The sequence below is a fragment of the Myotis yumanensis genome, unplaced genomic scaffold, assembly GCF_028538775.1.
Source record: "Myotis yumanensis isolate MYYU_CA2020_CCGP unplaced genomic scaffold, mMyoYum1.0.hap1 SCAF_21, whole genome shotgun sequence".
Classification (NCBI taxonomy): Eukaryota; Metazoa; Chordata; class Mammalia; order Chiroptera; family Vespertilionidae; genus Myotis; species Myotis yumanensis.
In genome coordinates this window covers 11,108,404-11,119,752 of record NW_027223772.1, presented here as the reverse complement: position 1 = coordinate 11,119,752, position 11,349 = coordinate 11,108,404, and the positions used below count along the sequence as shown (strand labels likewise).

Genomic DNA, 11,349 nt, shown 5'->3' with positions numbered 1-11,349 from the left:
GAAAAAGCTGCCTGGGTGGAAGAAGTCTGCTGGAGAAAGATATCCTCTGCATTATGAGGGAATGAGTCAACACAGGAGACCAGGGTGTCTATCTTCTGAGCTCTAATCCCAGAGCCCCCAACTCTGGCTTTTGGTCACATAGCTCCTGTCCTCGCTGCCCTCCTTCTGCCAGAGCCCAAGATGAGTGTCTGCACACCAAATTCTCTGCATTGGCCTTATAAGAGGGTACCTGCATTTCCAGCTGTCTCAACCCTGCGGCTTTTCACCGCCAGGTGTTATGTGGCCGTCTTTCTCAGTTCTGGTGCTCTGGGTTGGGGGGACCAGCTCAGAGTTCTTAGTGGGAACTCTACACCATTGAGATATCTCTCCAGAACTTCAGCTGATGTCTGTGGGAGACTGGCCAGCCCTTTTGCACCGCCACACTTTCTACCATTCTCTATGCTGTTCCCACTTTCTGTCCTTGGTTATCAGGGTTCTCTACAGCTAGTCTTCAGTTGATTATTCAGGATGGTTTTTCTGTATTTTAGTTGTAATTCCAGTTTGGTCCTGGAAGCATGTCTGTTTAGTTTCCGCTTACTCCTCGCTATTTTGGAATCTCCTTTTAAGGGCTTTTGTGGTTTGATGCTTGTCCCAGGTCCTCCTAGTCAATCATGTTCATTTATTCATGTTGTCAATTTCATCTATAAGTCATCTCAGAAGTCACGGGACTAGTGACATGTTTCCACAAAATTTCAGGAAAAAAGTGGATATTACTAGAAATAAAATTACTCAGAGAGCCATAAAACACTTGTCATGGTTTCACTAAACCAATCAACAAATCTCCAGCACAATACTTCATGAACAATTAACACTTAAATGTAAACGGACACTATAAGTATTTTCAAATCACAAATGCAGGAAACTTTTTACATCCCTTAGATGGGAAGATATTTCTAAGCATGACCTCAAAGGCAAAAAGCATTAAGAAAGAGACCAGAGAGAGAAACCAAGATGGTGGCATAGGTAAACACCGGAGATTGCTGCCTTGCACAGCCACTTCAAAAATACAATTAAAAGACGGAACGGACATCAACCAGAACCACAGGAAGGCTGGCTGAGTGGAAATTCTACAACTAGAAGGAAAGAGAAAAGCATACCGAGACTCAGAGGAGGTGCGGTGTGAAGTAAAACACAAAGGTGCGGAGGTGCATGCGGAGAGGGCTGGCGGCTGAGGACATGATTGTCTTTTTCAATCGGGAGGGAGTCTCACGCTCTGAGCTCCAGTTCCGGGTGAGTCTCTGGGGACCCAGACTCATATGGGAGAAACGGGACTGTCTGGCATCAGTCGGAACTCGAGGGCAGCTTTCTCTCAGAGGCGCTCCCAGCAATTGCCTGGGTCTCTGAGGGCAGGACTGACAGCAGCCATACTGCTCACTCCACCTGCCCTGTTGATCCCCTGGGACCCCGCCCTGCCCACACCCTGCAGGGAGGCTTTTGCATATGAAAGGCCTGGCCCTTTGTAATGTGAAAATTACTTAACAAACTGCAGCTGCCCCAAGGCCCCAGGGCAACCTGAATTGCTTTACAGCTGGCTTCTGCTGGGTAGCCTCAGGCAGGGGCTAGATTAGCACCTCCTTAGATCCAAGAGCCAGTGTACCCAGTGGTCAGAGTGGGACCATCCACTTACAACTCCTCAGATCCATAAGGGACACACTCAGGGGGCAGACTCAGTGAGCACCAAAGCCTCACTGAAGCAAGTCTTGCCGCAGAAGGATGTCTTCAGCACAGAAGTTCTCCCACCGTAGACACAGCTGATTCTCACAGCCAATTGGCCTGGAGGTCAATTCCTATCAGTGTTAACTACAACAATCAAGGCTTAACTACAACAAGACTGAGCACAAAGCCCACAAGCGGGTGCACCAAGGGTGTCTACCTCAGGTAATTCTTGAGGCTGAGCCACTGAGCCCTATAGGACACTTAGCACAGAAAGCCACTATATCGACACAGCAAAACATAAAAAATGCTGAGACAAAGAAACAGGACACAAATGACAGAAATGGAGGAAAGCAAACTACTGGATATAGAGTTCATAACCACACTTTTAAGGATTTTCAAGAATTTTCTAGAAACCGCCAATAAACTTAAGGAGACCTACAAGAAATCTAATGAGACCCTCGAGGTTGTGATAAAGGACCAACTAGAAATTAAGCATACACTGACTGAAATAAAGAATGTTATACAGACTCCCAACAGCAGACCAGAGGATCACAAGAATCAAGTCAAAGATTTGAAATACAGAGAAGCAAAAAACACCCAACCGGAAAAGCAAAATGAAAAAAGAATCCAAAAAAACGAAGATAGCCTAAGGAGCCTCTGGGACAGCTTCAAGCGTACCAACATCCGAATTATAGGGGTGCCAGAAGAAGAGAGAGAGCAAGATATTGAAAACCTATTTGAAGAAATAATGACAGAAAACCTCCCCTACCTGGTGAAAGAAATAGACTTCCAAGTCCAGGAAGCGCAGAGAACCCCAAACAAAAGGAATCCAAAGAGGACCACACCAAGACACATCATCATTAAAATGCCAAGAGCAAAAGACAAAGAGAGACTCTTAAAAGCAGCAAGAGAAAGAAAGTCAGTTACCTACAAGGGAGTACCCATATGACTGTCAGCTGATTTCTCAACAGAAACGTTGCAGGCCAGAAGGGAGTGGCAAGAAATATTCAAAGTAATGAATACCAAGAACCTACAACCAAGATTACTTTATCCAGCAAAGCTATCATTCAGAATTGAAAGTCAGATAAAGAGCTTCACAGATAAGGAAAAGCTAAAGGAGTTCATCACCACCAAACCAGTATTATATGAAATGCTGAAAGGTATCCTTTAAGAAGAGGAAGAAGAAGAAAAAGGTAAAGATATAAAGTATGAACAACAAATACACATCTGTCAACAAGTGAATCTAAAAATCAAGTGAATAAATAATCTGATGAACAGGATGAACTGGTGATTACAATAGAATCAGGGCTATAGAAAGGAAGTGGACTGACTATTCTTGGGGGGGGGGAATGGGGTGTGGGGGATGTGGGAAGAGACTGGACAATAATCATGCACCTATGGATGAGGACAGTGGGGGGGGGTGAGGGCGGAGGGTGGGGTGGGAACAGGGTGGAGGGGAGCTATGGGGGGGAAAAAAGAGGAACAACTGTAATAATCTGAACAGTAAAGATTTAATAAAAAAAAATAAAAAAGAAAGAGATCAATAGAATTGACTTATGTAAACTTTTATATGGCCAACAATGCCCCAAAATATTAGCATGCAAATTAGGAAAAATATTTGCAATCAACAGAGTCCTGAGCATATGAAGTACTTTTGCAATTGCAAAATGAACAAAAGTCACGAAAAGACAATTCACAAACACATAGTTCAGTACCATTTAAAAATGTCTGACCTCACCAAAGAAATACAAATTAAGATAATGAAATATATTTTTTCACCAGTCAATTAGCAATACTTAAATTTATGGATAAAGCCAGTGTTTGAAAGTATGTACACAAACCAGCACTCTCATACATTCTTCCTGGAAGTATCATGGGATTAGATTTCTATTTTGCAATATGTAAAAAACTTTTAAAAGTGCATACCATTTGACTCAGCAATTCTACTTCTGGGCATTATCTAAGGAATTAATTGGAGAAGTCCCAAATATGTATTATAATAAAGAAAAGTAGAAAACATATCTAAAGAGAATAGTAAAATTATATTATAACCACACCATATATATAATATGCTACCATTAAACATGATAATAATTCTCCTTTGATGGCTTTGAAGAAGCTACCATGGTGTGAGAGGAGCTATGGAGAGGACCCCATGGCAATGAATGAAAGGGGCCTCTAAGAGCTGAGAGCAACCCACTGCTGACAGCTAGAAAACAGGAACCTCAGTTTCTAGCTGCAAGGAAATGAATCCTACCAATAACCTGAGGGAGCTTGAAAGCAGATGTTTCTCCAGTCAATTCTCTGATGAGATTGCAACCTGGCCAACACTGGATTTCAGTCTGGCAACAAAAATGCTTAAGTAATAAATATGTGTTGTTTTAAGCTGCTAATTTTGTGGTAATTTATATTGCAGAATTCTCTATGTTAAATAAAAAATAGTTTATAAAGATGATTATGATATGATCTTGTTTAAAATTTTTTATTTTTTAAAAAAATCTTTACTATTGAGAGTATTACTGATGCCCCCTCTTAATTACCCCCTTTATTGCCCCCATCTACCCAGGTCCAGCACCCCACCCCAGGCCTTCAACACCCTATTATCTGTGTTTATAGCTAATACATACCTATAATAATAAAAGCATAATATGCTAATTAGACCGGATGTCCTTCCGTCCTTCCGTCCTTCCAGACGAAGCCGAGGTGGGAAGGAAAGCCCAGGTTCCAGGTGCCTGCCAGTGGCCAGAGGGAAGGAAGGCCTACTCTTGCACAAATTTCATGCATCAGGCCTCTAGTATACATATAAGTTCTTTGGCTAATTTCTTCCCATCCTCCAACCCCCTTCACTCTGAGATTTGTCAGTCTGTTACATGTTTCCATGTGTCTGGTGGTTTTTTGTTTTTTTTTAGATTCAATTGTTGATAGATATGTATTTATTGCCATTTTATTGTTCATATTTTTAATTTTTTTTCTTCTTCTTAAAGACACTTCAACATTTCATGGAACACTGGTTTTGTGGTGATGGAGTCCTTTAGATTATTCTTTCTGTGAAGCTCTTTATCTAATCTTCAATTCTAACTGATAGCCTTCCTGTGTAGGCTAGTCTTGGTTGTAGGTCCTTGCTTTTCATCACTTTGAATATTTCTTGCCACTCCCTTCTGGCCTGCAAGGTTTCTGTTAAGAAATCAGCTGACAATTGTATGGGCCCTCCCTTGTAGGTAACTAACTGCTTTTAAGATTCTCTCTTTGTCTTTAAACTTTGGCACTTTAATTATAATGTGTCTTTGTGTAGGCAACTTTGGGCTCTTCTTGTTTGGGACTCTCTGTGCTTTTTGGACTTATGAGTCTACTTCTTTCACCAGTTAGGGGAAGTTTTCTGTCACTATTTTTTCAAATAGGTTTTCAATTTCTTGCTCCCTCTCTTCTCCTTCCATCATCCCCATAATGCAAAGGTTGGTATGCTTGAAGTTGTCCCAGAGGTTCCTTACACTATCTTCATATTTCTTTGTATTATTTTGTTTTTTAAATATATGGTTTATTGATTTTAGAGAGGAAAGGAGAGGAATAGAGAGATAGAAACATCAATGAAAGAGACATCAATCGTCTGCCTCCTGCATGCCCCCTACTGGACATTGAGCCTGCCACCCAGGCATGTGCCCTAACTGGGAATTGAACTGGGGACTTCTTGATTCATAGGTCGACACTCAACCACTGAGCCACACCAGCTGGACTATCTTCATATTTTTGGATTCTTTTTTTCTTTTAGTTGTTCTCATAGGGAGTTTTTGCTTCCTCATATTCCAAATCACTGATTTGATTCTTGGCATCCTCTACTGTATTGTTGATTCCTTGTAAATTATTCATTTCAGTTAGTGGATCCTTAATTTCTGACTGGTCCTTTTTTATGTCATTGTTTTTACTAAGTTCCCCGAAGTTCTCACTAAGTTCCCTAAAAGTACTCCCTAAGTTCCTTGAAGTTCTCATTAAGTTCCTTGAGCATCCTTGTAACCACTGTTTTAAACTGTATCTGGTAGTTTGCTTCCTTCTATTTCATTTAGTTCATTGTCTTGAGATTTCTTCTGTTCTTTCATTTGCAACATGTTTCCTTGTCTCTGCATTTTGGCTGCTTACCTGTGTTTGTTTCTATGTATTAGGTAGAACTACTATGTCTCTTGGAATTGGTAGAGTAGCCTGTTGCAATAGGTGTCCTGTACGGCCCAGTGGCTCAGCCTCCGCAGTCATCTGAGCTGGGCATTCTGGCTGTGCCCCTATGTGGGCTGTGTGCACTGTCTTGTTGTAGTTGAACTTTGATTGCTGTTGGTGTTACTGGGAGGAATTGACTCCCAGGCGAATCAGCTGTGAGGACCAGCTGCAACTACAGTGGGAGAACTGCTATGCAGGAGATGCCCCTGTGGAGCAAGACATGCTTCAGTGGGGCTTTGGTGCTCACCACGTCCATCCTTTGAGTGTGTCACTGGTGGATGTAGTCAAGTTGTAATCTGGCATGGTCTGAAGCTGACCATTAGGTGCACTGGTTCTGGGCCTCCCAGGGGGTACAATGTCAGCCACTGCCTGTGCCCTGCCTGAGGCCACCTGGCATGAGCTACAGAGTGACCTGCCGATGGCTGCTAATTATGTTGGGCTTGGAGGTGTCTAGGAGAGGCCAACCTATGAACCTTGCCAGGCTGTTGCTACTCCAGCGTCTGGGGCCACTTACCGAGAGGTATGGAAGCTGAGGCCAGCTGCTGCTTGTTTGAGAGATTTAAGGAAAGTCTGAAGCCCAAGCCAGGACTGTCCACTGCAAACAGCTTGGGTGGAGCTGCAAACTGGTGGGGCAGGGTCTCAGAGTATCACCAGGGAGGTGGGGTTAATAGTGTGGGCCAGGTTAGTGGATGCTCAGATATGGCTTCTGTCTGTTGGTTCTGTGCTGGGGGAGGGCTCTGATGAGGAACAATGACCTCTGCCAGCACTTTTGTCTGGGAGAAAGCTGGCCCCCACCTCCAGCCCTCCTACTGGTTTCTGATTTCCAGTCTTAAATCTAAGTCTTTAATCCAGTCTCAGTGTGGCTTCTTTAATTCTCTACTTACAGGGCTTCCATTCAGCCAGATTTCAGGTGGTTCTGAAAGATGGTTATTCTGTGGCTTAGTTGTAATTTTGATATCTGAAATCACACTTATGTTTAAATAAATATTCATAAATTTTTATCTAAATATATAGTTAATATACAATATTACTTTAGTTTTGGGTATATAACATAGTTATTCAACATTTGTATACCTAAGGAACAGATCATCACAATAAGTCTAGTAACCATATGGCACCATATATGGTTACTGTGATATTACTGACTATATTTCTTATACTGTGCATTATATTACCATAACTTATTTGATAACTGGAAATTTGTTCCTCTTATTCTTCATTTTTCCCCCTCCCCCCTACCCTCTTCCCCTCTGCCAACCATCAGTTTGTTCTTCATGTCTATGAATCTGTTTGTTTTGTTTTTTATTTGTTTTATCTTATAGATTCCACATGTAAGTGAAATTATCTGGTACTTCTCCTTCTCCATATGACTTATTTTACTTTGCATAATACTCTTCTAGGTCCATCCATGTTGTCACAATGGCAAGATTTCACTTCATTCTGTTTTATGGCTGAGTAATATTCCATTGCATATCCATCTATTGATGAACATTTACGTTGCTTCCAAAGCTTGGCTATTGATAATGATGTTGCAATGAACATAAGTGTGCAAATACCTTTCCAAATTAGTGTTTTAGTTTTCTTCTGATAGATACCCAGAAGAGGAATTGCTGGGTCATATGGTAGTTCTATTTTAATTTTTTTAAGGAACCTCTATATTGGCTTCCATAATGGCTGTACCAGTTTGTAATCCCACCAACAGTGCATGAGGTTCCCTTTTCTACAAATCCTTGCCAACATTTGTTTATTGTCCTTTTGATACTAGCCAACCTGACAGGTGTGAGGTGATAGCTCACTGTGGTTTTGGTTTGCATTTCCCTCATAATTAGTGGTGTTGAGCATCTTTTTATGTGTCTCTTGGCCATCTGCATGTTTTCTTTGGAAAAATATCTACTCAGATCCTCTATCCATTTTTTAATTAGATTTTTTATATTTTTGATATTGAGTTGTATGAGTTCCTTATATATTTTGGATATTAACCCCTTATTGGATGTGTCATTTTCAAATATTTTCTCCCATTCAGCAGGTCATCTTTTAGTTTTGTTGATAGTTTCCTTCACTGTGCAAATGCTTTTTAATTTGGTGTAATCCCATTTGTTTATTTTTGCTTTTGTTGCCCTTGCTTGAGGAGACATATCCAAAAAGATATTTCTAAAACAAGTATCATAGAGTTTACTGCCTATGTTTTCCTATAGGAGTTTTCTGATTAGCAGTCTTAAATGTAAGTCTTTAATCCCGTATTGAAATAAAAGTTCAGGATATGATTGATTATCCCAATAGTACTTACATCAGATATTAATAAGAAAACCAGTAATGTCCATTAAGTTTCATCAGTCATTTAGGTAAGTGTGTAGGCCCTTGAGCCCAATAGTACCCAGGGCACAGCTATGTCCTATAAGTAAGTCCCAAATGTTTGGGGTTAAAGTACACTTAATCCATTACTTTGTGTGCAGTTGGTGTTAGAAGGTGAAGCATGTTCAGCAGTAGCTTGAACCAGAGCAAACAAGTTGGAGCCACATGACCTTACAGTAGGATATTTTCAGTGATTTGAAACACTTCTGTGCTGTGTATTATTTTGAAACAACCACTGATGTTGGGGTTCCCTCTACTGCATGACAACAGCTATGGGGGTGGGGGAGTGTTTCTTTTATTCTTCTCTCTTCTTATTTCCAGTCTAAAGGATTTATAGGAATGCTCTATCAAACATTGGTTTACAAATCATGATTACCTGTCTTTTCCAAGCAATAACCCTATCAGGAGAATATAAACTCAGATATTTCTCTGGAGGTTATCTTTTTATTTCAATTATAGTTGACATTCAATATTATGTTAGTTTCAAGTGTAGAGCATAGTGGTTAGACATTCATATAGCTTATGCAGTGATCCTCCCATAAGTCTAGTAACACCCTGACATTGTACATAGTTTTTACAATATTACTGACTATATTCCTTATGCTGTACTTTATATCCCTGTGACTATTTTGTAACTGCCAATTTGTACTTTTTAAAAAATATACTTTTATTGGTTTCAGAGGTTGAAGGAGAGAAAGTGATAGAAACATCAATGATGAGAAAGAATCATTGATCGGCTGCCTCCTGCACTAGAGATCAAGCCCAAAGCCCAAGCACGTGCCCTGACCAGGAATTGAACCATGACCTCTTGGTTCCTAGGTCTATGCTCAACCACTGAGCCATGCCAGCCGGGTCAATTTGTACTTCTTAATCTCTTCCCCTTTTCATCCAGCTCCCTAGCCCCACACCGACCTGGCAAGCATCAGTTTGTTCTCTGTATCTATAAGTTTGTTTGTTAATATAGTTTTCTGGATTCCACAGATAAGTAAAATCACATGGTATTTGACTTTCTCTAACTTATTTCATTTTGCATAATACCATCGAGGTCCATCCATGTTGTCACAAATAGTAAGATTTCATTCTTCCTCATGGCTGAGTAATATTCCATAATACTAGTATTATTTGTACCCCCTCTTCTTTATCCAAATCCTGCTCCATGGCATCAACCCCTGTACAACAGTGTGTCTGCTGTACTCACAGCCATTCCACACAGCTAATCAGCCTGAAAGCCAATACCTCCCCTTAACATACCAATAGCAATCAAGTCTCACCTGCAACAGAATGGCACACACAATCCACACAAGAGACACCCCTGGAGTACCTGGCACAGGTGACATGGAAGACTGCACCACTGGGACCAACAGGACACCTACAACATAAGGCCACTTTACCAACATCAGGAGATGGAACATATCTACCAAATACCCAAATACAAGGAAATACACAGAGAGAAGCAGCTAAAATGAGGAAACAAAGAAACATGACCCAAATGAAAAAAACAGGGGAAAAAATCCAGAGAAAGAATTCAACAAAACAGAGGCAAACAATCTACCATATGCAGAATTCAAAATACTTTGATTAGGATGCTCAAAGAACGTAGGAAAAACATAGATAAACTCAGAACATTAATAAAGAGATAGGATCTTTCTCTTCAATGAGGTGGCAGAGAAGCCTCCCCAGCAGATGCAGAGATGTAGATCTTTGTGAAGTGTGCAGAACCAGTTCAGCCAAGGGTTCAAAAGCCTGAGTGTTGGTGGTGAAAGGATGAAGAAATGACAAAGAGAATAAGCTGGGTCTAGGTCAGCCGTGGGCAAACTACGGCCCGCGGGCCGGATCCGGCCTGTTTGAAATGAATAAAACTAAAAAAAAAAAGACCATACCCTATAATGTAATGATGTTTACTTTGAATTTATATTAGTTCACACAAACACTCCATCCATGCTTTTGTTCCAGCCCTCCAGTCCAGTTTAAGAACCCATTGTGGCCCTCGACTCAAAAAAGTTTGCCCACCCCTGTTCTAGGTGGATCTTCCTGTGCCTGGCAAGCTGAGCCTTTATTTTATAGCCAGAGGTAAACAAGGTAGTGGTCACCATAGTTACAATGTTCTTGTGAGTTTCACTTGTTTTGGCAGCACTTGCTGCACCTCCCACAGCTCATTAGCTACCTAGGAAGGATCTAGGGAGCGTCATAAGGTCAAGCCTAATTATGCTAAGAGGACTGTGCCCTCTAAGCTGGGACTTGTTTGTGGCTTTGCCAACAGGTCAGTCCGAGGCTTAACCCTAGAGCCGCGCCCTACAGTGAAGACCCTGACTGGCAAGGCCATCACCCTTGAGGTTGAGCTCAGTGATGCCATTGAGAAAGTCAAAGCTAAAATCCAAGAAAAGAAGGGCATCCCGCCTAACCAGCAGCATATGATTTTTGCTGGCATATAGCTAGAGGATGGTCACACTCTGACTACATTATTAGAAAAATACCACCTTGTACTTGATGCTTCATCTGTGGGATGGCATCATCGAACCCTCCTTCCACCAGCCTGCCCAGAAGTACAAATGCAACAAGATGATCTACCAAATGTGTTACAGTCAGTTGTATCCTCACGCTATCAACTGCCACAAAAATAAGTGCAGCCACCAAAACAACCTGTGCCCCAAGAAGGTTAAATAAGGCCCCTCCACCAGCTCCTCGACTGCAGGGAAGTCTTCTGCCTGAATCTCAGAACCTTGGGGCCTCAATAAAGTTACCCTTTCATTGACTAGAACAGTAAAGAAAATCAAAAGAAGAGATCGGGAACATAAAAATGGAGATGGGAAAAAAAAAAGAATCAATCAAATGAAGAATACAATAACTGAAATGAAGAATACATTCGAGTGAGTCTAGAGTAGATTACATGAAGCAGAGGATCAAATCAGCAATTTGGAAGACAAGGTAGCTGAAAATTGGAACAGCAATAAAGATATAAATTTTTTAAATGCTGATAGCTTAAGAGACTTCTGGGACAACATCAAGCATAACAACATTCAGATCACAGTGGTACCAGAAGAAGAAGAAAGTATAAGGGATTAAAACCTATTTACAGAGGTACGAATGAAAAATTTCTCT

At 41.1% G+C, this 11,349-nt stretch overlaps 1 protein-coding gene across 1 annotated transcript; it reads left to right on the top strand.

The window, feature by feature from the left end:
- The first annotated feature begins 8,211 nt into the window (after positions 1 to 8,211).
- On the top strand, positions 8,212 to 10,914 carry LOC138998930 (ubiquitin-ribosomal protein eL40 fusion protein-like). Its single transcript, XM_070400972.1, has 3 exons — positions 8,212 to 8,240; positions 10,511 to 10,638; positions 10,721 to 10,914. The coding sequence occupies exons 1-3, from the start codon at positions 8,212 to 8,214 to the stop codon at positions 10,912 to 10,914; spliced, it is 351 nt and encodes a 116-aa protein (XP_070257073.1).
- Positions 10,915 to 11,349: the final 435 nt, after the last annotated feature.

Coding starts and splice junctions, on each gene's coding strand:
- LOC138998930 (XM_070400972.1), top strand. CDS start 8,212: ATGTCCATTAAGTTTCATCAGTCATTTAG. Junction 8,241..10,510: donor AAGTTTCATCAGTCATTTAG/GTAAGTGTGTAG, acceptor CTTTGCCAACAG/GTCAGTCCGAGGCTTAACCC. Junction 10,639..10,720: donor TAAAATCCAAGAAAAGAAGG/GCATCCCGCCTA, acceptor ATTATTAGAAAA/ATACCACCTTGTACTTGATG.